Source organism: Falco punctatus (genome assembly GCF_963210335.1).
Source record: "Falco punctatus genome assembly, chromosome: 1".
NCBI lineage: Eukaryota > Metazoa > Chordata > Aves > Falconiformes > Falconidae > Falco > Falco punctatus.
The window spans coordinates 23,661,530-23,688,816 of record NC_137580.1 but is presented as its reverse complement, the minus strand read 5'-3'; the positions used below and the strand labels follow the sequence as shown (position 1 = coordinate 23,688,816).

The following is a 27,287-nucleotide window of genomic DNA, read 5'->3' as shown; positions in this document are numbered from 1 at the left end:
ATCGAGTCCAGAAACGTTAAGTCTTTGGAGCAGTCTATCAGTGCAGCAAAACACCAGGCGGGTAAAAAGCCTCGTGTGGAATGGCCTTCTGGTCCCATCTTCTCCTAATGATACCAGTGTCATGACTGTGCTGCAGACCTAGATCAGATGTGCTTTCCTCTGGAACAACTCTGACGATATTTTTGGAAAGACGAAACACAGTGTTTCAAGGCAACGTCAAAAATTTGGAATTAATGAGGTGGAGGGAAGGAAGTACTTCAGCTAAAATGGGGACTTGCTCCTTGAAGCTATGTACTACTTATGAAAATTTTTATGTAGCCTTTCCCTGTTAAAGGCAGGAAAATGAAGACTGGCTGAAGGCAAGCGAGGAGTTGCTGTTGAGTCAGCTGAGAGCTTGAAGTCTACAGACTAACGTTTTGAAACTGTCACCTAAATAATTCAATAAACCTTGACCTTTTCCTCTGCACACAGATTCAGTTCAACTTAATTCCGCTTCCGCTCCTGCTGAAGAGAGAAAACTGCACGCTAAGACAAACAATGTTATTTGTAATCCTCTGTATTCTTTGCTATCCTTTTATTATTAATGGTGAATGACTTCACTGGCACCGTAGAAGAGCTTCATGTACCGTAAGAGGCTATGCACATCCAGTTTTCCTTTTCTAAGCAGATGCAAGGGCTATGGCTTAACACTCAGAAAATTAGACCATGCTGTAAATGCATTAAAATCTGTTTTTTCTCCTTTGTTATCTGCATTACTTTGTCAGAACCACACTCAAGGGAACATTAGCTAGTGAGAGTAAAAGCACTGGACTTGTCTAAATCCAAAATGTTTTCTCTAGCCTTTTATTTGATATCCTTAGTGTCATATATGCATGTGCATGTTGCATATGAATTTCAGAAGAGCTGGTCTGAGACGGCTCTTTCAATCCAGTTGATACTGGATTGACACTTCCTTGGTGGTACTGGACCAGTGAAGTTTCCCTAAGGAATTCCATTGTGTGTCTAGCACTTGCTGGGACCCTAAAAGTCCTGGTAGGGCTTTCCCAAAGAGTACATTTATCTGCTTCATTTAGGTCCTCCTGTAACTCCAAGCCCCAGACGAGATGCCAGTGCACTGACCATGTCAAATCACATGGCGGAATGATTATTTTTTTTTAATATATATATATATTTTTTTTTTTTTAAGTCAAAACCTGTTTGTATTTGCTGCTGTGGTACCAGGGCATTGATTGTAGAAACCATGTCTGTATATCAGCATTGTCTTAAGATTTTGATATGAAGACAATTACTGTGATAAATCTGTACTCTTTAGTCTAGACTCAGAAGAACTGGTAAATAAATTATCTGAAGCTATATGCCTTTATATATGCAGCTGTGTGCGTTACTTGGAGATTGGGTTTGTGCAGACAACCGTAGCATGTCTGTGTGCAGGGTAGCACTGTGCCGTGTTATCCCCCACCAGCCTCTGAGCAAGCTGCAGGACACTGTATCGGTGCAGATCCTAATCTGCAGATTGTTGCAGGACTAATTAATTATCCAGAGCATGATTTGGGGCACCTTTCAGTCCTGGAGCTTGCTGAATAGGAGCTGACAAATTCTGCCCTTGATTTGCGGCTACAGTTTTTCAGGAAAGAAAACACAGGGTTAAGGAACTACAAGCCAGTCCTACTTGGCTGTGCCTGCACCATCTAGCAAGGAAAGCTGTGGCTTTTTATGTTTGGAGTGGCCCTTAATTTGATTCAGGTATTGGAACAGTGCTGCCTTGTTACAGTTTTATAAGCAAGCCCCGTGGGCTGCTTTGCTTTCCAAAGATCTCTGTATTTTGCTCTGGTTGTGTTCACACCCTTAACTGGACTGGAGTTTGGTGGAAGCCTGGGGAAGGTTTGAAGAAAACTTGGCAATGGGATCAGATGCTCTGTTCCCAGGTTTGTGTTAATTCTACCTTCTTGTGCCCAGGAGCCTCGCTGGGTTCATGTATCACACTTTCTTCTGTGTCGAGTCCCGTACTGCGCTGTGCCTCCAACTAAAGATTTGTAGCGAAGTATAAATCCACTTAATGGCCTGCGATGCAGCTGTTTGAGGGCTATTTTAAGTGCATGACAGTGGAATACAGAAGGAAATGGCTGTTGCTGGTTTTTCCCTCCCTGCTGTCTTGCTGGACTATATCTGTATGTGTGATGGTGTGGGAGTGTGTAGCCAGAAGGGCTGGAAAAGGGGTGAAAGAACTGGGACAGTGGTGGGGGGGAGCAGAAAAAGCATTTCTAACGTCCATGTAGAGACATGCCTTCCTGCCATCTCCCAGTTAGCTTCTGCCCTGCTGATCAGAGTTGCTTTTAACTCTTCAGATTACACGTTCTCAAGTCTAACAAATATTCAGCCTTCTATACTTGCTGGTGTAAACTGGCGTAGTGGTACAGGCTGATTCGTGTGCTGTATTGCCGTGCAGCAGCCGGTGGTCTGTTGGGCCATGGTCCCCATCAAAAACATCTCATTTGGTGCTGGTGTAAAGGATCCCCCAACTTCCTCTGCGGTGCCTGGCTGAGAGGGGATGGCTAGGGATGTTAAAAGGGATATATTTGCCTTTCACTGCATATGGCACCTCAGAAGACAAAAGGTGGGGAAATTGCAATAAATCACACACCATTTTTTGGAATGGGAGGAGTGGAGCATTTCAACCTGGGGAGCCTGGTACTGAATAACTCCTGTTTTATTTCATCAACCTCATACCAGCAGTCAAAGAGGCAGTTAGTTGCATGTTGTCCTCCTGTCAGGAGAGAGATGGGCCAGAGAAGCACAGAGCATCTGGTTCTCATTGGGCTCTGCCTTTGGATGGACTTCTTTCTTGTTTTGTCACATTAAATCTCTGCCCCCACCCCCTTCCTCCTTCCTCTCTCCTTTTTTTCTTTTCTTTTTTTTTCTTCCCTTCAGTGAGTTTACAAGCCTTGCTGGAATGCACATGTGGTCCTTATCATCCGCAAAGTCCAGGGTTTTTTTTTTTCTTTGCTGGTTAGCAGTTTGTGACATCAGGGGCTGTTAGAAGCATTAGTCACTTTTACTGCAAATAGAAAGGTCCGTGGTTTTTGGAAACCTATGGAGGAAAATGTCTTTTATGTCAGTTCTTGGCATAAATGGAACTGTTAGTGCTCTGAGCTTGTGCTGACCTTTAGCCAAACATTTTGCCTGGAAGACAAATGTTCATTCCCACTCTCTACAGCCACTTCTGAATTGTCAGATTTTGCTGACTTCCTTCTTCCCAGAAGAATGCGACTGTATCCTTTTTCTCCATCCTCCTGCTGAGTTGCTGCAGCTTGCCAATGTAAGCAGTTCCCCTCGCTTCCCTGCCAGCGTGCCTTGGAGGCGCCGGAACAGCAGCGCTCGATGGGCTGATGGGCCGCGGGGAGCGTGTCCTTGCTGCGTGGCAGGGACTGCAAACTGCTGGAAACCAGGATATTTGGTGCTGGATGTCGGGGAGATGGGCCTTGGGCTTCCCACCTCACACTGCATCCGTGCTGGGGGATCTGGGACTGGGGCAGCGGATTTTCCACCGGCAGGCACAGCCTGGGTGGGCTACACCTGGGCAGGGGCCGGCTTGTGATGCCTGCTTGCTGTCCTCCTGCAGTGTCATCCTGGATTCGTTTAGAGTGCCAGCCTTCGGGAGAGGATTGCTTCTGCGTGTAGCTGCTAATGTCACATGTCCAGCATCACCCAGTCTCTGAGGGTGTCCCCTCAGGGGAACCCTTTGCTTTGTCTTGCTGGCAGCCTCCTTTGACTGGTGATTCCCTGGGTAAAATCTCATGTATTTGTAGAGCAATATTCTGTGCAAGGAGGGGCAGCACAAGACCCATGCCTACACTTCTCAGTCTGCTGCTGCCGGCTGCTTTGGCCAAGTTGCTTCCAGCCTTCCTCCCATAAAATAACCTTTTCTGCTATCCCAGTTCTCTGGGATTAGATGGAAAAACCAGCATGTTCAAGGAGAGCCTTTTTGTGTTCCCTGTGACCTCTGTGGTGACTGAGCCAAGGGAGCCAACTGCAGCATAACACTTTGTGGATGGTATTTCTTGTTACTGGGAGTAGGGAGACCTGGCTCCTAGTTGTTTTCGGTGTTGCTAGAGGGCTGCTGCAAGGGACTTAACTGAATGAAGCACACACACTACTGAGAAGCTGTGTGACTCTAAGCAGCTACAGCTGGTGCCAGCTTTTATTCTGGAAGAGCAAGATAGTATAAGGATGTCCAGCCCTTGGGGGCAATACCTGCAGCAGTGAGTCACTTGGTGGGTTGGTGGCAAGGCAGGAGACGTTAGCCATTGGGCTTGCCCACCTCTAATGCATCTTCATGGCTTGTTGACACAATCTACAGAATGAGAATTTGTCTTCCAAAGGGGTGTTCTTTCCCTGTTGAGAGAGAAGGGAAGAAAAGAAAGGGGGAAAGAAAAAAGACTTCCCAGACACCAGTAGCTTGTGGAGGCATCTGCCCAAGCCTGTGGCTGGTCAGCAGCAGAAGCAGAGACAGGAACTCCCCCTCCTCTGCTAGTGACACTGATGGTTATCCTGGCCTCAAACAACAACAAAGTCCTTCCTTCCGTGATTAATTGATTGATTGCTATGGGCTGTTTTCTTGTGGCATGACTGCACTAGCCATGGCAAGGAGGGGAAAGGAGTTGTTCTTTCTTGTCATGTCCCCCCCCCCCCCCCCCCGCTTGAGTTCCTTTGCCCAAGAATTAAGGGTTTAGCCATCACTGAAGTCTGTATAAGGAAAGGGATGGGGGTTGTGGGTGCTGTTTCAGGGAACTTAACAGTGAGCTTGGCTCTGGCATAGGCACTGGGAATACTTTGTGCCCTGCCGACAGGGAACCCCAGCTGTCAGGTTTAACACAGGGAGAGGGGACAACAGACCCATCTCTTGCTGACTCCTCTTTGCTTCTGTGCTCTCTGCTCTTTCTGGAGCCACCTTTTTGTCTAGGCAGATTAAAGTATCTCTGAGGTCCCTGGCTTTGGATGCAGCATCTAAGGTTACTTCAGAAACACGGGAACGCGCGCATAGTAATAGGGCAAAAATGTAGCTGGCCTGAGCTGCTGACAATAAAAGCTTTTAGGATTTCTTAAAGGTGCCTGCTAAATTCTGTGGCCTCAAATAACTAAACACTTGCTTCATATTTGTGGTTGAGCTCAATATTTTGCATACCAGCATTTTTCCCTCTTGAATTTGAGGCTCATTTTTGTTTTCTTTAACTCTTCAGAGGCCATGTGAAACTGACCCCCAGCTGCCAGGAGCAGTGGGCCAGGAGGGGCTGAAGGGGAATATTTTGCTGGCAGCCTTAAAGCAGAAGGGTCTCAGCCAGGAGCTTGCTTGGGTTCAGGGAACAGCTGTCATCATGGTTAATTCCTGAGTGGGGAGAGCAGACCGGGGCAACAAATGCAGGTGTCCTTGTGAACCCTCCTCTTAGGCCTTTTGGGAGTGACACTCTTCTACCCAGGCAAAGAGTAACTTATCTCAGGTCAGCTACCAGACACCTTCTGAAGTGTAAGGATATGGCTCTGCTTTGTGCTGCCTCTGGAGAAGTGATGTGTTTCTGAAGATGGTACCCACCTTGATATCCACTTTCCCATCTGCGCGGAGGCATACTGTTGCTGACTCCAATCAGGAAAATAAGTTTTCCCTTATTCCTGCTGGCTCTGCCAAGCCACTGTGGCTTAGGAAGAATGAGCTGATTCTCTCCTTGCACATGCCCCATCAGCCAAATGGTTTTATAAAGCTTCACTGAATTACATCCAGGCAAAGCCGCTGTTTGCCACAGAGCATCCGTTACAGCATTGCTTGACCTATAAAACCTTTGCCACCGGGAGCTATGTATGAAGAAAACCAGATCTGAATTGGACCTGACAGGGCTCCAAGATTGCAAACCTGTTCTTGTTGTTTTGCAAGACGTTTTTTTCCCCCCTTAAAATTAAGAGTGCTAGGATGTAGGGTCCTGGCAATTAATCTCTTCACAGCAACAGCAGTAGTAGACGCTGTGCCTCTGGAGACCTGTCTGTGCTTTACTTACCCCTTTCCTTACCCATCTAGAGTTAAAACCAGCAGCTGTGATAACAGCATCTGAAAGATTGTTGTTGACCCGAGAAATACCAACTGTGGGATGCCTTGTAGGTCACTCTGCAAAGAAAAGTGATCAGCATCTTTCTCAGTAAACAAGCATTTATTTCTTCATGCTGCTCTGTAGTTTTTGTAGGGGTTAGCATACAGCTCTGGAGGTTCAGAATTGCTTTCTGCTCATGCAGATGGGACACGAAGAGGGAGGGAAGATTTGCCCTATAATAAGGGATTCAGTAAAGGAGGCATGACTATCTTAAAGAAGAGTTTGAAAATTAAGACTGCTTTTGGAATGTCTTAAGCTCTCTGACATCTGAGAACATCCGGACTCCCAAGTCTGGCAGTATATCTGGTGCAAATTTGCCATCTGAACTGCAGTCTATGGAGCTGCAGTTCTATCCATGCTTATCTTGTCCATCACTCCTGAAGCTGCAAGCAAGGTGAGGTGCTTGGCAAACAGTTATTCTTCTAGCACGCTTGTAAGAGGTCAGCAGTTCCAGATACAGTGACTTGTCTGTGTGTTAAGAAGGTGTCCTGTAGGACTATGTTACTGTGGGAGCCAGCTGAGGAGTTGTGTGAGTCCAGGAGTGTATTTAGGTGTACTGGGGAAAGAGAGGAGTTGTTCTGAGCTCTGCTCATCTGCTGAGGAAAAATGAGGAATACCCTTGGGAAGAAGCTGGTGAAGCAGGGTGATGGTATGCTTTTCCACTTGGGGTGAAGTGCCCGGGCAGCACTTCTGCCTTGCTCTGGGAGAAGAGCCCCGTGGCAGGAGGAATAAATGAATGCTTGTAGCATTGCTGCCCTGGCTTGTTGGGTGCACGTGGAGGCTCTGGGCTTGTCTCTGTTGGGCAGGAGCCTTTGCCCGTATCAGTCTTTGACCACACTTCAGCTGGAGATGCCCAGTTGGCAGTGGGATGACTCAGCTGAGACCAAAACTCAGCCCACTGACTCTTCTCAGGAGCTTGTCGCAGTGATTCACAGCCAGAGCAGCGCGGCCATCTGACTTAGCATCCCGTTGTTTTTTAAATACTTCTGTTTTGCCAGACTGAAAGCGTGAATCACTTGCCTGTTTTGCTAATTATACACTGAGCAATCATGCTTGTTGCTCTCCAGAAAAGGCTTCCTTTCCGTGTGTATAAAACCTGAGCTCTTGAGCAGCTCTTGAGTTTGCACTGGTTTCACTCTTTACCCCTTCGTCAGGCAGCCCAAGGGCTGAAGGCTGCAGCAGTGTTGAGCTAGTAAATCCAGAACTGCCCAGTCCAATGTAATTGGGCTAATTGGTAAAATTGTCCACTGTGGTTTTGCAGCTTGGCATCGTTGGCAGACCTATGCCTTGGCTGAAGGGGCCACAGAGCCTTGTGGAAGGTGCTGCAGCTTCCAGCCTGCCGTCTAAACCTCTGCTGTGGGGAGAGCAGAGAAGGGGGGGCAGGGTTCTTCTCCTTGTGTCAGCATCCCTGTAGTTACGAAGCAGGAGTTAAGCTATCCCCTTGACAAGGGTGAAAGTGAGAGCAGAGGCCTGGCTGCAGTGGTAAGAGGTTACACAGTGTGCACATCTCCCTTTTAAATCCGTCCTCTCAGGAGCAGCCTGTGTTTTCCCCCAGAACATACCAGCTCTCCAAGTCCACCTGCATGCACTGGAGTGGCAGTTCTGTTGCACAATGCTTTTGTTCGTGCGTGGAGGGAGATACTTAGAAATTCTAGTCCCTTTGGCTCTCCTGCCTTGTCCAAAATGTCTGTGTGTGCTGCACTTGCAGAAATGCACATATTTTCTGTGTCTGCCCTACTCAGCAAGATGTGCTGCAGTCTGGGGAGTGCTGGGGGAGGTGAAGACTTGGGTTTGCATTGCATCTCTGTTCGTGCCTTGGGCCTCCGAGCTTTTTATGAGTGTTTTGGTGTTTTGGGCAGATACCAGGCTATGCTTCTGTCTCCCGTTATGCAGCACAGCTTCTGAAAAATGCTTGGTATTGAAAAGCATAGAGATAGGTTTTGGGTTTTTTCCACTGTTAATGTTTGCCACTTGCAGGGAAAAAAACAGAAAGGGGAGGGAACTAAACCAAGGAAGGTATGCCACAAAATATAACTGACACAGATGCAAGAGATGAGTCTCTTGCTTCTGTTCCTGCTGAGTAACTGATGATGAGGCAGTACTTGCTTTCCCAAAATATATCAGGGAAAGAGATATTGGTGCTGTGCTGAGAGATGTTCAACACCCACCACTTTCTGTGAAGCCTGTGAGTCACGGGTACCTATTGCTTTCTGGGCTCTGCTTCTAGCTCCCTTCACTCAATCATAAACCCAAGCCTACTGGCATTTTAAAAATACTAACGTTAGAAATATTTAACCCATTATCATTATGCCTAAATCCCAGCATCTCATTCCATTGCTTGGGACTTTTCCAGGGAAATCACTGTCGTGGGTAAATGAGGTGATGGTCTCTTCTGTGTTGGTTTTGTTTTGGTGGGTTTTTTAACCCAGTCTGAGTGAAGGAGGTGGCATCTCTTAATCACCTTAGGCTTTTGTGGTACGGTGCAGGTGAATAGCCGCCCAGGATATGGAGGGACGGAGGTGAATTGGTGTATTGGCATTAAGCCTGCAGACAAGCTTGGTTCAGATGTTAAGAGAAGGCTTATGTATCTAGTGCAGGTGTCAAGCTGCACGTGCCAGCATGGCAAAAAGGAGCCTTTTGCCCCTTTGTGCTATGTGCTGATGGCACAGACCTAGATGTTTTTACTTTGAGATGTTGCCTTTCTCGGTGAATTTTTGTATGTGTGTTTATTTTTTTTAAAGTCTGAATGGTATTTTCATCAGCACTCAGCCCAGATGTAGCTTATTTCTTCCTGCATTTGATGGCTGGTCTGTATGTTTTGAGGAGGGAAGTGGAGATGCTGAGAAATTGTGCAGAGAGTGGGAAGTCCTCCTCCACTTTTGATTCTTATTTTAACAACCAAAGAGTGTCTTTCTCCATGTCTGCTGCAAAGCCCACTGATTTTGTGGAAAAGAAGCTGGTGCTTCCAGCATCTCTAAACCAGGCTGAGACTGCCCACACTGTAATTTAGCTCAACAGTATGGCCTCAGCGGAGTGACTCTGCTGGAAATGTCTGGAGAAAGGTTAGTATCTTCAGTTAAGGATCTTGAGTTAGTATCTTCAGGACAAGGAACTTAGGAGAAAAACGTGTGAAATAACAGTAGAACTGCTCTAAGTCTGCTGAGTTGGTGGGTTTTTTGGTTTGTGTTTTGTTTTGTCTGCGCTCAGGATGTTGGCATAACAGCGATTTGCCAGGGAAGAGATAACTGGGCTGGCTTCTTATTCCAAGCCTCTCTGTGAATTACTGTACAGCTGTTGTGGAAAAGTCCTAAATATAATCATGGAGTTGTTTCCAACCTGCCTCGTGCAAGGTCTGTGCTGCCCCATTACCCACTTTAAAAACTGCCTTGCGGTGTTTGACGTCACCAGCTCAGGTGCCCAGGCAGCTGGGGGAGCAGAGCGGGTCCCCGGGGTGCCTTGCATCTCTGGGGTGCCTGGCCTGGCTGCTTCTCCTGCTGAAGGCATGGAGGGGCAGCGCCGTGGGCTTTGTAGGTCATGCAGGAAACACTGGCAACAGTGCCCTGGTTTCTCACCTCGTGTTGGAGGAGGTTATTTGTAAACCAAGGCATCCGCAGAGCAGCATGCCTGCTTTTTTGCTTTTTTCGCTTCCGGTCAAGGCCTGTAAAAGCTGGAAAGAGATTTAGCTGGCTTTAGAGGCAGTGTTGCTATCTAAGCTATGTCCTGCTGTGGCCATGCTGGAGGGTTGCAGCAGAAGTGTTGGTGTTTCCCTCGTACTGCTGGGAAGATGGAGCAAGTCTGAGAGAGCTGCTCCTTCCCTTTGGCAGACTGAGCTGAGGAGAGCATGAGCTTCCTCTCTGCTTGTCTACACAGGTTTCTATCAGGACTAGGTTTTGGAGTTGCAGCCAGGACCACATCACAACCTATGTCCCTCTTTCACGTGCTCTTTGGGAGAGCTGGCCTCACTGGGTGGTTTGGGGACCTCGAAAGGTTCCAGCCCTTGGAGTTGGCTGGTTTCTGGTGCAGAGCTGTACAGTGGGCACAAAGGAGGCAGATGCAGCTGCTTCACCAATTTAAACAGGAATTGGTCTCATTGCAGCTACAACCGTGTTTCACCGTGTGTCTTCCAGGTATCTGCCTAAATAACCTGTGGGTAACTGTAGGAGTATGTGATGCTGAGGCTTCAGAAACAATGTTTGGGTGTTGCAGATCAGTACGGAATCATGGTTTATTAGCCTCAGGCATGGAGAAACAGTCTGGTTGTGCTTGCATCCCTTGGGATTGGGGACGTTTCAGTTTGAGCCCCACAGTGGAGAGCTGGATAGAAGTAAAAGGACAGTATATTTGGGAGGCAAACCTAAGACACAAAGATCCTGTGTCCCAGAAACTTCTGTGTCATTACACAGTTCTGGTGGGACTAGGCACAGACTTCTTCCCTCACAGGGGTGTTGCAACCCTGGTAAATGCCTCTCTTCTTGGTCTTACAGAGTGATGACCTTAGGAACTTGTCCCTCTCCGGCCACGTGGGCTTCGACAGCCTCCCTGATCAGCTGGTCAACAAGTCAACATCTCAGGGCTTCTGCTTCAACATCCTCTGTGTGGGTAAGTCATCCTGTGTCGCTGGGCCGTCAGCTCGTGCCAAGGGGGAGCACACGTAGCCACAAATTAGCACTTTCTCCTTCCTGCAAAGGGCAAGATCTGAGCCAGTGGGGACCAGAGTGGCAGGGAAGTTTCTTCCCAGAGCTGCTCCAGGGTAAAATTTAGTATCCTCCTTTTCCTTTTCTCTCCCCTGTCCCCTGAGTCAAAACATGGAAATCTCTAGCTGTTAAAATCTACCCTTTGATCTTCCTGTGGCTCCGCTTTCCCCAAGGGCTGCCCATAAGGAAACTGAGCCAACTTGGAAAGTAAATTAATTTTTTAAAAAATGTTAACTTAAATCTGCCTTTTTCTGGATAGAGTACAGAGTTTCTCAATAATTTGCATTCCTTCCCTTCCAGGCTTTGCCTGCCTGTCTCATTATATTCTTAGTTTCTCCAGTTGGAAATTATGCCACTTTTAGTCTCCAAATGATGCACTTGAGAACAAAGCCTGTCACCTGTTCCCTGCTGTATTTACTCCGGGTGCTGCAAGTTAGTTTTATAGCCTGAGTTACTGTGTTACATTTCCCAAACTGTTCAGAGGATGAAATATGGGGAGGTAACTTCTTCCCTTGGCTACAGAGAGATACCTCCTGTCTTGGCACTCTGTGGATACTATGCAATTGGAAATCCATTGCTTGGCCCTGAGGAGCTGTGTGCCAAAAAGGCTTTGACCTATTGGTGGACCTCTTCAAGGTGCCCTCACAATGCAGTTCTGTAAATTGACAAAAACGGTGAGTTTTACTCCTAGTTTGGCAGAGCAGTCTGCAAACATCATCTTTCCATTCATTGTTCATTTAAGCCTGCAAGAAGGAGGAAGTATTGTCCCTTCTAATTAGTTACACTAATTAGCTGGAAAAAGAATCCACAACCCTCTGAATGTGATTTTTCTATAGCAAACAGGATTTATGTCTGCAGTGCAGGGTGAGCAGTCTGAAAAGAAATCTGGCAAACAAACTAGACTCCTCTCTAGCTTTGTATGTTGAAGAAGGAGATAAGAGAATAGTTCTACTTCTGCACACTCCAGCTACCAACTCTCACGTGACTCTCCTAGCAGCACGAATCCTTTTAAAATTCAGCAGGGAACAGCCCGATTAGCAGGCAGCTCTTTGATCAAAATGGCATAAATGAATTGCCTTTTTCTCTTGCAGTAAATATTCCTCCTTAGCATGACTTGATATGTCTCCATTAACATAGCAATTTGGTCCAACTGATTTTTTTTTTTCTTCCTTGTAAAATGTGGTGAGCAACCATTTTTTGCCCCATACGAGAATTTCACACAAATTGCTGCAGTTGTCCAAGGAACAGACATCCCCCCCTTTAAAAAAAAATAAAATAAAAAAATAATCATGTTTTGAGAAAGAACACAAGTAACTTTGGCTTTGTAATGTGATACTTTTAATTGTGGTGTGCGTTGATAAAAGGCTGCAAAGCCCATCTAGCACAGCATGCAGCATCATTGCATTCACATCAGGAGCTCACTAAAACACGTCGCTTCAGAGATTAACAGTCTGTGCCATCAGTTTAGGACTGATCTTTTCATGTGGGTTGAGCTCTGTGTGAGCCTAGGTTTTGAGCTATAATGCCATGTATACTTTCTGTCTTCCCCCTTCTTTCGTTTGTTCATTCTTTTTTAAAAGTTTGCTTTATGACCTGCAGCTTCCTAGGCTAGGAATGCTGCTACAAGCATCTCTGCTCGATTATTTTACTGGGCTGCAAGTAATTGCTTACCTTCCTGAGCCTAGCGTGAAAACAGTCAGAGTCAGAGCCAGAAAAATGAGCCGTCAGGTATCACAGAACAACAGGCAGCTGCTGAGTAGCAGTGCTTGTTTCTGCGGACAGAAGTATTATATGGACGTTTGAGATCTTCTGAGTTGGGGGGTTGCATATTTTGAGAGATTTTGATGCTAGGAGGGCTGCGTACAGCACAGAGAGATGGTTGAAGGTAATCCCAGATGCAGGCTTTCCCACCTGATTTTTTGCATTGCTTTTTTGTTAATCACTTAAGATTTTGGGGGGGGTTAAGAGGTTGGGATAGGACCCCCTCACAAACCCAACCTGCAAATGCCAGAGCTGCGCACTGCAGACCCAGGAGGTCTGTCCCAAATCCCATCATCTCTCAGCTGGAGCAGCTTGAGGACATTACCTCAGCACACCCCCTGCTCACAGCATGGCTAGGAGTAGCAGTTTGAGAGTGTAATTGCTAAGAAAACACTTTTGACTTAGAAATGGGATTTAGGCTAATGCTTTCATCCATGCTGTTAATTGCACTGGGGATTAGTGAACCTGTAATAGTTTTAGAAGGTGGTATTTAAGCACTGTGCTATTTAGATTTTTAAAAACTTTTTATGGATTTCTCAGTCTCAGATTTTCATTGACCCCTTTGGACTATGGGGTTTTTGTGGCCCTCTTGAAAAAGGAACAGAAACTGAGCTGGAGGGGGAAAAATGCATAAAAACATGTGCAGAATCAGATCTCTCCTTGGGTATCAAACTTGTAGTTGAGAGAATTTACATCTTGCTTTTGTAAAGAAAGTTATATCAGAACTAGGACTTAGCCTACAGTGTTAAAAACAGAATTAAGTATTTCTCAAATAAGAATGGCTTCTTGCTGTCCTGAATACTGATGTTGCTTGCAAGGTGGGGAGGCTGGGGCTCTTCATGCCATCAAGCAGGAGGGAGCCTGCATCACCAGTCAGATCATAGCAATGTAAAAACCACAGGCAACAGCTGAAGACTGCTGGAAGCAAATGCTTTTATGAGAAAGGAATGATTATTTGTGTCTCTTGCATTGCCAGTGTAGCAAGTCCAATAACGGGGTTCTAGCAGCAGCAGGCATTTATGGATCTGTTATGGAAGGAGTCCTTTCCCTTCCCCAAGGAGTGGGGGGCGCTCACTTAGCAGATATCTAAGTAACTTATTAAAACTATCTAGGTTTCCTTTTTAATTTTTTTTTAATTTGTTTTTCCCTCTTCCTTCCAGTTTAGTACCTTCTCTTCAGAGAGTCTTACAAGCCTCAGCCTGTATTCTCCAATTCCTCTGTTTCCCATGGGAAATGTTAACAGTAGTATTACTGGAAAAGACTGTGTGCCTCTGTGTGCGTGTGAAATAAGCCCCTTTTCTTCCCCAAAATAATGAAAAATCCCTGAGGTCAATGGTGCTGATGCATCATGTCTGGTGATGCCCCTTTCGGTGTCCTTGCCTGTGATTGTGGTACACCTCCCTTGAATACCCAGCCCTCAAATCTCCCTTGCCATTCCCAGCGCAGCAGCCTAGCTGTTCACCTGTGGGTGATGACTTCACTCTGAGGGCATTTGGTTTATCTTGGTGTCTGTCCGTGTAGCAGCTTTTGCGTAGCAGCGGCCCTTTCCAGATTCACATCCCCAGCGTGTGGTGCTTTGATGGGGTGTGCTGCAGAGACCCAGGCGGTGTGACCTGCAGGGAAAATTAGTCAGAGTCCAGCAGCAGAAGCCAGAGCTGCTGTCACCTCCCAATGTCCACAAAGTCCTTGCTTCAGTCCTGGGGGATCGGTGAAGGTGGGGACTGTCTCAAAAGACATCTGTTCCTGAAGGGATTATATTGCTCAGCCATGTGCACATAGCTTAATTCCACTGCTGCCCAAGTGGGGTAACTCCTTAGCCTGGTGAACATGCCTGGGAGGAGGAAATGAGAGGGGGAAAAAGCAATCAGACCATACTAACATTGCCTTTGTCTGCTCAGGTGAAACTGGCATCGGCAAGTCAACGTTGATGGACACTCTCTTCAATACCAAGTTTGAAAGTGAACCTGCGACGCACAACGAGCCTGGTGTGAGGTTGAAAGCCAGGAGTTACGAGCTCCAGGAGAGTAATGTCCGTCTGAAGCTGACTATTGTTGACACGGTTGGATTTGGTGATCAGATTAACAAAGATGACAGGTAAATTTATTTCTGTCAGGAGAAGGAATGCTTGTGCTGATGTGCTCTGAGATCTGGAGGGCCCGAGCCTCTGTGGGGAGCAGGTCACTCACTGTGCCTGGTGGTGGTTCCTGATGCGTGTGTGGCAGCTGGTATCACTCATGGCACCGCTCACCCCATGAGACAGGTAGAAGTAAGGAGAAACTGAAGTGAAGAATAATCAGATCAACTAGACTGCAGAACTGAAACTGTGTTTCTGCCCTCCTTGGCTCTGTGCAGCTCAGTCCAAGTTCTCTGCTTGCATTGCAACATGTAAATACTGGAAAGCATGAGGTCAAATTGCAATTATGTTGTATCTTTTAGGGAGCTGGAACTCAGATCGTAGTTCCTGTTCACACCATCCTGTGGTGGCTCAAGTCGAGGCAGACTGAAAAGAAACACTATGTCTGCGTGGCTGGGTTCAGACAAAATGGCCTTTATTGTTTATACAAACTATTTATGTATCTTAGACAGTGCAGGTGTCAGAGTCTGAGAGGTTTTTGTGTTGTCCTTCTTGCTTGCTGTTTGCTGTTGGTGTAGGTGCCCGTATGCTGCGGTTCTAAGTTCTGATTCTTCACACCCTGTTTACATACCTGACAATTTGTGGCTGTCTTAAAGGTACACGGTTAAGTCTTTGAAGTCAACTAACTTGTCTGCAGACCCGCTGCAGACCCCAACAATTCCCCCTTTTTGTTTTTTGAACAGCTAGTACCAGGTTTGTCATGTTCTGCAGGGCCCTTGCAAACATGACGGCAACCAAGGCAATAGCAAATAAACAATACTGCCAATTGAGTGAATGGATGCCAAAAAGGCTGAAATTTTCTCAGATTTTGGTAACATGTTGCTGCAATGGGGTGCCTAAAATCCATGCAGCACATACCATCAAAATCCTCACAGCCATGTTCTTGAGCCAACAACAAAAAGCTAATAGTTGCTCTGTTTTGTATGTAATGGTGGCAAATTTGACTCACGTTCTTAACTGCCTAACAAACAAGGCGATTTAACTTTTTAATGCTTTCCCTGCTGTTGCTTCGAATAAGAGAAGAACCACGTTCCCATCAGTTCCATAAATCAACTACATCATTACCATGTGTTGATTTATGCAGGTGTCATGGTCCCATCATAGCCTTTCACTACATTAGCATCTACATAAACACAACTATCGACATTCAAAGTGCAAACAATATTGACTTCTTTTGGGTTAGCATTATACAGAGGTAATCAATTATCGAAAATATCACGACTTTCAGTAAGATTCTTCATTCCCCGCATACATTCACTTTTTTGCAACAATGTCTGCCAGTCCGTTTCAAGGAAGGGCACACCAGCAAGGACTGGTTCAGTAAGGAGGCCACACATCAGTTGTTGGGTTGACTGGCGACAGCAGCGCTCCCACGATCCGGCACGCTAAGCTCAGGCCGCACACAGCGAGCAGGTATCCATCGCGGACCTTCATCTGTAGAAACACAAGCGTAACCTCTCCCCCAAGTTAACAATTCATCCGGTCCTGACTGATGCCCGGTACGAGGGTCTTCATGCATACTAAGACACCTTCATGCTTTTGCTGCTTGTCACCAATTGACACAAAATGTCGCACAGTGGGAGGCACCTCATGGTCGGCAGAGATTTTCAGAAAGTTCAAAACATAACATGCTTTCTCTAATTGTGCCTCTGGGGTCATTCCCTTCGTTCCCCCTTTTTTTTTTTAAAAAAAAAAAAGTTAGTGCCACTTTATTAATAGACTCACACCAATTTATACCCCCAGCTAAAAATACACACGTTACGCAGGCTTTGTTATTTAAAAAGTAATCGGTTAAAACTACTCGTTCACACACTTCCATCTCCGCTATGATTGGTCCCGGTGCGGTGCCCACACGCTGCTCCCCCCTTCTGCAGGCATCCTGTTTTTTCTCATCTTTCTGTCCAACTCTCCTATCTCGCTGCGAATACAGTTTCTCTGTCTCCCTTGGCCTTGCATATGTCCTTCACAACACTTGCAGCTTGTTACAGTTTTGGCCTGCTCGGCCTGCTATTACAACAAAGTGGTCTGGATAGCTCTTAATATGTCCGTTGTCTTCCAGCCATTCCACAAATCCCCCTTTTTGTTTTTGAGCGATCCAGAGCCCTTTTATTATTCTGTTCATAATTCTCATAAAGCAATTCCACACACAGATCAATATCATTAAAAAGATTACAGTGGCAATTAATACCGTTGTCCTGTGCAGAAACAAATCTTTTAACCATCCAGTAATTCCTAAACTCTGTAGCCAGTCCGTTAACCCATTCTCAGTCTTTATAGCCTGTATATTTTTTCTTAACTCAGCAAGCTGCTTATGAATAGTTTGAGTGATCAAATTCATACAACACTTCCCATAGCGCTGTTCACTATAGGCTACTCTCTACTGTTCATGCTGTTTCCTTATCTTCTAGAGGTGAGATCACGTTCCTCCTTTGTTTCTGTCTCATCCTAGTTTCTTCTCATACTCCCTTAAAGTTATTTAACTCTTTGCTGCAGGATCTCAGCTGCACATCATCAAAGCAAGGCCAAAGCTGCACATTATCAATGTCAAAACAACCCACTGTCTCTTTTCTGTTGTTCCGTACAATTCTACAATTCCTTTTTTTTTTTTTTTTTTGAGGGGTGGTGGTGGGTTTTTTTGTTTGGTGGGTTTTTTTTGTTTGTTTTAACAGCAAAAGATCAAGCCCCTGCTTTGCTGCTCCTGCTTCTAACTAAGGGTGCGGAGCCAGAGCTGTGAGGGGCACGTGCTGGCTGGAGGGAGGAGAGCTCTGCGCGTCAGACGCTGCCATATGCTCTCGGGAGAGAACAAAAGCTGCTCAGCGGAGGAGCAGGTGCTGAGAGCAGGGATGCTCGGCAGCTTGTTACCGCCGGGTCGCTTTGCGTTTGCTTCATTCGGCAGACAAGAGGAGCCAGCAGTACTGGTGGTGAAGCTCCTCCAGATTCCCTATCGGGCAGTGGGAGAGGGGGCACTCGCAGGGCAGAAGGGCTTGGGGAGAGCTTTTGTTCTCCTGCTGTGTCCCGACACGTACAGCTGCAGTGGGCGGGATTTTCTCCCAGTTTGAGTCCTTCCAGTCCTTATTTTGCTCTGCTTTTTTATGGCGTTTTCTCAAAAGTGATCTCCCAATGTAAGGCCTTACTGTTTTCTTTGCAACACACCTCTGTCTGAGGTTTTTGGGGTCTCATGGTCAGAGGCAGAATTTCTAAAAGCAAAGAAACCAGAGCAGCAGAAACCCACTTGGTGAGATTCCTGAGACCCTCTGTGCCTGCAAAATAACAAAGAGCACCCGGTGCTGTCTGCTGGGTGGCTGCTGCTGACAGCCCTCACACAGCACTGGCTGTCTCTTGCTATAGTTCTCAGCGGGTAAATTGGGCAGGAGTCCGCTCCGCTTCACCAAGCGTTTGGAGCAGCTGCTCAAGGAGCTGCACTGGCATCGGGAGCAGAGGGGCCAGACCGGAGCCTTGCTGGCTGCCTGTTGGAAGGGTGTTTCAGGAGGACCTGACAACTCCTGATGGTCTGTTTATTTGTCAGATTGGAGAGGCTTTTGAGGGAGGGTATTGAGCTCTCAATTCATAGCAGTGTTAAGGCAGTGTTGTCTTGGTGCCTTGCTCTCAGTGCCCTCCTTTGAAATCTTCCTTGGGCTGCAGGTCCTGCGGCTGCCCTTGGTGGAGGGGGGAACAAACTGAGCAGTTTCCTTTCCAGAAGCACAATTGGTTAGTCTGATCAGGGCACATTACACTGCACCAGCTTGTTTTTCGTCCAACAAAATGGTCCCCTCAAAGGACACAAACAGTGCAGTTGTCTCTTGAGCTTTGCTCACAGGCTTCAATCCTGAAAAGTTCCTTTTATCACCTTGTGAATCTCCCTTCCCTCGTTTAAGAACACAAACAAGCTTTTGGACAAGCTAGGGTAGGTGGGAGCTTCATGTTTAAATTATCCTGTATTGGATGATTCTTGGTGACACTGGCAGAGCGGCAGCTCAGACTTTAATTGGAGAGACTGCAAAATACTTTATTTTCAGGGTAGCAGTCTTGCGTGGTTGCCATGCCCCTAAAGTCTGGGGTCTCTGCTACTTTGTCTTCCTAATGTGTCCGTGGTACTCGACCTGTGCACCGAGTGGAAACACACGCTTGCTGAGGAGGGACTGTAGGTTGGGCAGGGAGGGTCCTACCAGCAGCGCTTGTCTTGTAATGTACACAGCGCCCGTGAAGCTTCCCGAGCATTGATCAGTGACCCGTGTTGTCCCAGCAGTGAATGCTCTGTTCTCTGTGCCCTGTTTTCTCTCTCTAGCTACAAGCCTATCGTAGAATATATCGATGCGCAGTTTGAAGCTTACTTGCAAGAAGAGCTGAAGATCAAACGATCCCTGTTCAATTACCACGACACCAGAATTCACGCCTGCCTGTATTTCATTGCGCCCACTGGACACTCATTGAAGTCCCTAGACTTGGTCACCATGAAGAAGCTCGACAGTAAGGTACTTACTGGTCGTGTTGAGACCCTCACATGGCCCTGCTAGTGTTTTTATGATCTTGCCGCAGGCTTAGTTAAACCTGCTCTGAAAAATCCTGGTTTTGGCAGCAGGGAGTTGCAGAGGTGCCGTGTGAAATCTTTACCTTGGGCTGGCTGCGAGAGTGGGTCATTGTTCATTGATTCATATGCTGCAGGGATTTATTAAGAGTTTGGGCTCCAGCCCTCTTCCACTCCCATCTCGAGGTGGGAAACTTGGCCGTTTGCTCCCCAGCTGTGCTATAAGGTTAGTGATCTGGGGGCAGGAAACTGTATTTATCAGGGTGCATTAGGAGGCTGCCGTTCTTTTTGCTTTCCTGGGTTAATTCAGCCAAGTTTAGCGACAGGTTTGTTCACAACTGAAAGATCAGCTGGCTGTTGAAAGAGAACATGAGTTTTCCTCCTTAAATGAGTTGTTTTTTTTAAAAAAAGAGGTTGAAATTGAACTCTGGTTGTTCTAGTACTCAGCGACATAGTTGCCACCTCTATTTCACTTTGTCCAAGAAATTAATTAGGCTCTTGTACAAAACCTGGTTTGGTGTGTATGAGATGAGAAGTACATCTAAACCACTTCAGGTCATCTTCCTAATCAATGGTAAACAAATCAAAATGCTGTGTCTCTGTGCTCTGACTGCATCCAGCTAGATACAAACAGTGATTTGATCTTCTATGGCAAATGTAGTGTTGTTCTAACTGTAATCTGATAAACAAGAAGAATCTGAATAAATGTTACTCAGCACATACTTTTTCAGTTACCCTCACAACTAGAAAGAATGAGAACCAAGCTTGGTTTAAACCATGGTGGTTTTTACTAGATACTTGGAAGAAGATTTAATCTTTTTTCTTCTAGGGAAGACAACTGAGGTACAAATGTAGAACCTGAGTATTTAAACTGAGCTTTCTCTGTGCTTTTTTTACATTGTGATTAAGCAATTTAAGTCAGTCCACCTTGCACCTTTGGCTGAGTGAATCCTGATTCTGCAGAAGATAAATGATGGCAATGATTCTTTATTTCCTAGAGTGGCCTATTGATTGGGTTTTATGCAGTGATGCAGAAGGGTCCCTGCCCTATTCAACTTAAAATAGGGTTATGGAGATTAACCCAAAGTGAGCTAATTGGCATTCACGTTCTATCTTTTGGCAAAGGGGGATTTAATAACTCCAGGCCATCTTCCGAACAGAATTAAATGATGTAATATAAGAGGATTTTCAAGTGCTGTAGTTAAAATCCCTTCATATAGGTCAATATCAACATCTTCCTCACTACAGCGTCTGTCTGCTGATGCAGGGAAAAGCAAATCCTGCAAGATCAAAAGCAGAAGTTGCCCATCTGGAGGGAGTGGAAAGGGAAAGAAAGCAGGATTCCTTGTCCTTATGCATTCTTGCTTTCTCCCAGCAAAGCAGATGCCTGTGTGGTGCTTGCTATGTGTTGATCCCTTCAGCCACGCTGAGGGACTTTGCTGTCTCCCCTTGGCTCGTTGATGGTGTTGCTGTTTGCCATCCTGCTGCCTGTGTTGCAAACAGCCTGTCTAGGGAAGAGTCAGTAACTTACCTTCCATTTCTGTGTTAACCCCATCATGCAGTTCTCTAGGATGATGATTGTAGAGCTCTGCAGGGAGAAATCAATCAGAGTCCTGCAGTACAGCGGTGTGTGGGAGCATGTGAGGGCATGCAGGTGGAGGAAGCGTGCCTCGGTGTTACTGCCAGCCCCCACCCTGCAGGTCGTGTCACTGGGTATGGACCATCTGCTTCCACCTCCAGTGGGGTAACAGCAGCGCTGCTGCCCACCCAGGTGTCCCCAGTTAACAACGCCGCAGCAAATGCCCATGAGGGGCTGTTGTTTTGAGTGTCTCTCTTGTAGGAGTCCAGCCTGCTGCAGTGTGTAGAAGTGTCTAGATGGTGATTTCCTTTTTTTTTTTTTTTTTTTTTCTTTTGGAACAGCTTGTAATAATCTGTGACAGCATTTCCTGTCCAGCCAATTCGGATGAGGAGAGGAATACAACAGGACAGGAAATAACATGTTGCCAAATTGCATTTGACTTCTTTTTAAGGCCATCACCACTGCTGCCTGAAAATCCTGTGTAAGGCAGTGGTGCTATCAGAGCAGCCCTGGGGAAGGTCTCCTGCTGTGGGTGCTGTGGCCTGTGGCATTTACAGGGCCATTGCTGCAGGATGCATGCTGCTCTCCTGGTGATGCAACATGTGCGGTCCTGTACATAGAGGTGCTATCTTTGTCTTGCAGGTGAACATCATCCCCATCATTGCCAAGGCTGACACCATTGCAAAAAACGAGTTGCACAAGTTCAAGAGTAAAATCATGAGTGAGCTGGTCAGCAACGGTGTCCAGATCTACCAGTTCCCAACGGATGAAGAGACGGTGGCTGAGATAAATGCCACGATGAGTGTATGTTTTTTGGGGGGAGGGTTTGCTTGCCTTGGTTTGCGTGGGCCCATCCTTGATGGTAGGGCCTATTGTACCATGTTTCTTCTGGCTTTAAAGCTCCAGTCTAAGCACAGATATCAGGCTGGCCAGAAGGCTTTTGGAGCTGGAGGTACCTGTCACACATGGGCTGCTTGGCCTTCAGTATGCTCCATTGTCTGACAAACGATTCTCCTCTGAGCATTTTTTTCATATCCTTCCCCTATCGCAGTATTCCCATCTCAGGAAAGGAAGAGGATGGGAGGCAGGGCCCCGAATCAGTCAGGGCAAAGGGCTGGGGTTTGGGTTTCCTGTCCCAAACCACCACTTGGTGCTTGGTGGGGGGTGATTCACGTCTGCCTTTGTTTCGCTTTCCGGTGAGAGCAGGGGCACAGTCAGTGATGTTCCAGCTCTCGGCAGGGCCGGTGGCCGTCAGCGGCCCGGGCTCTGGCTTTCATCTCCTTCCCCTTCCTCTAACGATAGGGGTGGGATCTGAGTGCAAACAGGGTTGGGGTAGAACAAACCTTTTAGTGGGGTTTACAGAGGGAAACAGTTGTTTCTCATGGGCCTGACCTGGAGTGCAAGGAGAAGAGCCTGATGCTCTGTGAGGTGCATCACAGCAGTGCCGACAGAGCCCTTGGGTGGCTTTAGCAGGGGCACATAACGCCCAAGAGGATGTGTCAACCCCAAAGCAAGCGTACTCAAAAGCAAGTGCAAGGACAAGGCTGAGTTACCAGTTTTTACAGGGAACAGAGGCATTGAGATTAAGCCATTTCCTTGCAACTTGAAGGCTTTTGTGAGATTCCCTGCACAACTGCTTGTAGATGGGCAATTGCTGCATCGAGCTGGATATCAGACCCTCTCCAAACATCTGTATTGCCTCTTTTCCCTGTCTATGTTTTGTTCTCAGCAGGCATAAGCTGGGACAGAGAAGGATGTGGCTTGTGTTTTGCCTTCCTCTGGTGCAGCCTGGCTGCTGGGAAACTCCTTTGCCAGTTAATCACGTCTCCTCTGCCACCTGGCTTCTTCCTCTCCCACCCAGTCTGTGACCACAGCTTGGCCAACATGGCACCCACTCCCAGAGCTTGTGGCCAGTCCTTTTGGGTGCCGTTAAGGCAGGGATAGCACCACGGGGGTGAGCTGGCAGCAGCAGCGAGTTCACTCCTGGCAGCAGCAGCCACACTTCTGGGAGTAGATCCCAGACTGTTGCCACCACACCCTTGGAGAGACTGGGACGGAGCAGAGCTTGGTGACTCAGACGTGTCAGCCCAGGGCTGGGTCAACTCCGCTCTTCCCCTTGCTCACAGCTTTGCCCTTTTTAAGAGGAAGCATTAGCGGTTATTTCTAGCAGCAGAAACCCCCTGAATTTTTCGCCTACCTTCCTTGGGAGGATGTACTTGTATTTTCTTTTCTTATTGTTTAACAGTTCTTTTTTTCTCAGCGTTCAAATTCATTTCCAGTTTGTAAGACTACTTCTGTGCTTAAGGTAGTTGTGCTTTGTAATTACATGAAAAATATGTATATGTACATCTCTTGCCTTTTTAGGACTTCAGAATTTTGGACTTTAAGTCTGAGCAGGTTTCTCATCCAGATTGTCCTGTTGCTCTTTCTGAAACACCAGATGAATTGCAAAGGCATTTAAGCGATTGAAATGTAGCACAGCTGGCACAGTAAATGTCTTTCTTCAGAAACAATCCCTGGCAAGGCAACAAAGGAAATCCCTAACCTAATTGTCCCTTTCCTTTTCTAGGTCCACCTTCCTTTTGCTGTAGTTGGCAGCACTGAAGAAGTGAAGATTGGGAATAAGATGGCAAAAGCCAGGCAGTACCCCTGGGGTGTTGTGCAGGGTATGTTACCAAAAGCACAAAGAAGATCTTGTCATCCTGTCTTGTTCTGATGAAAGATGCATTCATCCCTGGATCGTCCTTATCAAAATCTGTCTCGAGAAAGCAAGATCACAGCTCTTAAGATTTCTCCTTAAAATCAGGGCTTTGCAGCCTAGATCCATGGAGGGGATTTGCCAGTGGGGTGACGACTGCTGGCTTTTGAGAAAGCAGGGTAGCATTACTAGGGGATGCTAAATTACTAGCTTGAGAAATGAAAACCTGCTGTTTTCTGTTCCTTAATGCTTTTCTGCCAGCAAAAAAGCATGAGCAATGGGGAAGGCTTAGGCAGCTGAGTGGTTCAATTTGGACCTTGCATGCAAGCCTGAATGCAAATGTGTAGCTGGGGGATTATCCAGGGAGGTCAGCAGGTGCTCTGGCCTCTCAGCTTGAAGAGGGAGCAGAACTAATTCAGCACTGACTGCTTGGTACTTCTTGTCCTGGTATCCTAAACGGTGGACATGCAGCTTAAGTGTGCAGTCCCCCATAAAGTCAACGAGAAGCTCCTTTCTGTTGCAGAGTGGAGTCTGGCTAGGGCTGTGCTTGCAGCCCAGGCTGTACTGAAGCTGCCAAAGGCAGGGCTGGTACTTGCTTTCCCAGCCAGCGCTGAGAAGTACAGAGTTGAGATGGTGGTGGTCTGCTTGTGGCTTCAGCTGTGTATCCAGTTGGAGAATGGTCCAGCAAGCTGCAGGGGAGCATTCACAGGACAATTTTACGAAACTCACAAGTTTTTCTCAATAATACCATCTGACCCTTGAAGCAGCTTCAGATTACTGTCCTCAGCTGTGTATACCGGAGGATAATGCTGGGAATAACTCACAGTTGGGAAAGGAGTTTGTATGTTTGGGAAGTCTTGGACTTGACACGTATCCTGCTGGGTTCTTGCTGTTCCCAGGAAACTATGAGCAGCTAGTCAAGGAGATTTAGTTGGATACCAAAGAGACTTTGAAAATCCGGCTCTGAACTGCCCCTTTCCAGAGACAGCTGCTCTGCTCTGAAGGATGTGGGTCCCTGGAGGCACGCTGCAGAGAGAGTTGTCTGTTAACAGCACAGGTGCCTGCTGCTTGCTGTTGCATCCTAAAGAGAGAACTTCTACCCATTGTCTTTAAGCACAGCCAAAGTGTTTGCCCGCGCGGAAGCGTGCAGCCCTCTGGCCATGGGCCCTTTGCCGGCTGAACAGCTTGCTCGCCCAGGGGCTGACGGTGCCACACCAGACCCCGCTCGGAATAGAAGTTGCTGTGGGAAGCCACGTTATACTGTGTGTGCTGCCTCCCTTCAGTGGCAGGAGCAGGGTGTTTAGGGCTCTGTCATAAGGGTAGCTGGCATGGGAAGGGTGCAGCGTCTCTGGTGGGGTCTTCTCATAACCTTTCCTTTCACCACTGCTGCAAACTGGGACTTTGTTGCCTACCTGGGCTCCTGTGGGTGACTTGGATTTAAAGTGATAAGTGAAATCCTGCGAGCAAATGGATCGTCACCTTGCTGGTGCAGAAATGCATGGAGAGGCGGGAGGTATGTGACAGCAGGGCAGCACAGAGGTCTTGCAAATCCAGTGAAAGGCCTCGAACTGGTGCCTGTGTGTTGGTGTGGGATGGTTTCACCCCCAGTTCAGCAAGGTGTTTTGGTGCAGGCTGACGTGGCGTTCTGCTCGTGTGCCTGAAGAACTCTTGGGCTTGCTAGACCACGGCCCAGGTCTGGGGAGAGAGGGGACCTGGTGCCTGGGTTTAACGTTCTCCTGGTGGATGGTCTGTCTTTTTTGCAGTTGAAAATGAAAATCATTGTGACTTTGTGAAGCTGCGTGAGATGCTGATCCGAGTGAACATGGAGGACTTGAGAGAGCAGACGCACACCCGACACTACGAGCTGTATCGGCGCTGCAAACTGGAAGAGATGGGATTCAAGGACACAGATCCAGACAGCAAGCCTTTCAGGTAGGACAGTGTAACTTGGGCCTTGTACAAACAGAGGTTGGAGGTTTGGGGGCTGCTGATGTTTGCAGAAACCAGGGAGGGAGTAGCTGTGGTCACTTAGAGCAGCTGAGGGCTAACATGTGGCTGAGGAGGAAAACCTTTGCAGTGCAGCCTTGCCCTCAGGGCATGGGATGTGTACAGGAGAAGCACAGGAAAAGCCTGGGTGGCTGAGAAAGCCAATTCTTGCCTTAACATTTTGAAAATGTCTGCAACCCTGCAGCAGGGCCCTGCAGGCTTTCTAGAGCCTGTAAATGTCACCAGGGTGCTTGAAGGTGATGTGTTTTGAGGGCTGAACATGACCCATTTCCGATCAACCTGGAAGGATTAGGAGGAAGAGGCGCATGTCCGTGGATCTCTCTGCACTCTGTTTCTGAAGTTCTGTCTGTATTCTTCGTGCCCTACTCTAAGCACCCCTTGCTCTGCCGTGTCAGATATAAGCTGCTGGCTCGTATCACTCACAAGTGTGTGCCTTTCAGTCTGTCTCCTACCTGTCGCTTGCCAGCAAGTACTAAAAAGCGTTGAAAGAATTGTTTTTGAAATGCTCCTCCTGTCACAGTGCGGAGAGCAGTTCTCCACTGGACTCTTCAAAGTGATTTAGCTGTCCACATTTGAAACTGCCCGTTGCTCTACGTGGCTGAGAGGCTGCTGTAATGCAGAGCCTGCAGTGAGGATCACTACTGTCTCCTGGTATCTTCGTGTTCTCAGCACCATGGAAGGGGGCATGCCTTTGTAAGGTATGGTGAGAGTGTTGGTGGTATTATGCAGTCAGGGCTTGTAGGCATGTCTGCCTGGGAACAGTTAACAGCAGTTAACTTTGTATTGTAGTCTTGTCATTTTTTCAGGCTGGGACAATCTCATTTTGGAGTTTGGAAGCTGTCTGTAGTTGGTTTTTTTTTAAATTATTTTACCCCTTCCACCCTTGCTCTTGCTTTCCTAAAACCTATGAACTGTCCAGTCTTACGTGAAGCTTGTGCTCATCTTCCTTCTGGCAATACCATGAGTCTTGAGTGAATCTTTTGGATAGTGAGTTTGTTAATCACTTCAGAAACTCCTCCTGACACTTTTTGCCCTTGGAGGAGGGCAGGTTTTGAAACGTTCAGATGATAGATTAGTGCCCTCTTTCCTCCACTGCCGACTCAACTGTGTTTTGCAGGCAGCTTGCTCTGCTGCAGGTCAGGACTGCAGGCAATTGCTGGGCTTGAAAAGTGCAGCTGTGACAGTGCTGAGACAAAGGTGAATCATGTGATGAGGTATAACTGGTTACCAAAGGGGAATTCCTGGGATAAATGTTCTTGTTGACCCTCCTAGGGTTTGTCACAGCTGGTCCAAGGTGCGCTATGAAGAGTTGCCAAGGGCTAATGCTTGAGGTTTGGTTTATTCCTAAATGCACAGTTTATGCTGTCAGACAGCTTTATTGGTCTGAAGCCCAAGTCATTAGCCAGGGACAACAGCTGTGTGGGAATTTGGGAGGGAGTGTTTGTTTTCTCCTTGCATTTCCTGTTTCCCATTCCTCCCCAACTTTTCCCCAATAATTGCACCCACTGCCTTAGCAGCATCCCACGCTCCTCTGTGCCCCAGGCAAAGGCAGTCAGAATTAAACGTGCATCGATGTGGGTTTACCCCCATAACATGTGCACATTGGGAATTGGCATACCAGTCCCTGAGAGGGCAGCCCTGCAGCTGGCTTGTGTGGATAACCATGGACATGGTTCATCCCAGCTCCTCAACAGGGGAAAGCCAGGCGTGGTCCAGAGCAGAATGCAGAGTTGGGAGCCTTGTGTTCTTGTTTCT

General features: G+C 47.2%; 1 protein-coding gene across 3 annotated transcripts in view; it reads left to right on the top strand.

The window, feature by feature from the left end:
• Positions 1-27,287, top strand: part of SEPTIN11 (septin 11) — a 68,940-nt gene that overhangs the window by 20,074 nt on the left and 21,579 nt on the right. For all 3 annotated transcript variants that reach the window (XM_080408922.1, XM_080408921.1, XM_080408920.1), the window contains exons 2-7: positions 10,619-10,733; positions 14,488-14,683; positions 19,009-19,195; positions 21,470-21,631; positions 23,397-23,493; positions 25,289-25,457. In XM_080408922.1, the coding sequence (XP_080265048.1) occupies positions 10,619-10,733; positions 14,488-14,683; positions 19,009-19,195; positions 21,470-21,631; positions 23,397-23,493; positions 25,289-25,457 (926 nt within the window). The remainder of the gene's footprint in view (positions 1-10,618; positions 10,734-14,487; positions 14,684-19,008; positions 19,196-21,469; positions 21,632-23,396; positions 23,494-25,288; positions 25,458-27,287) is intronic.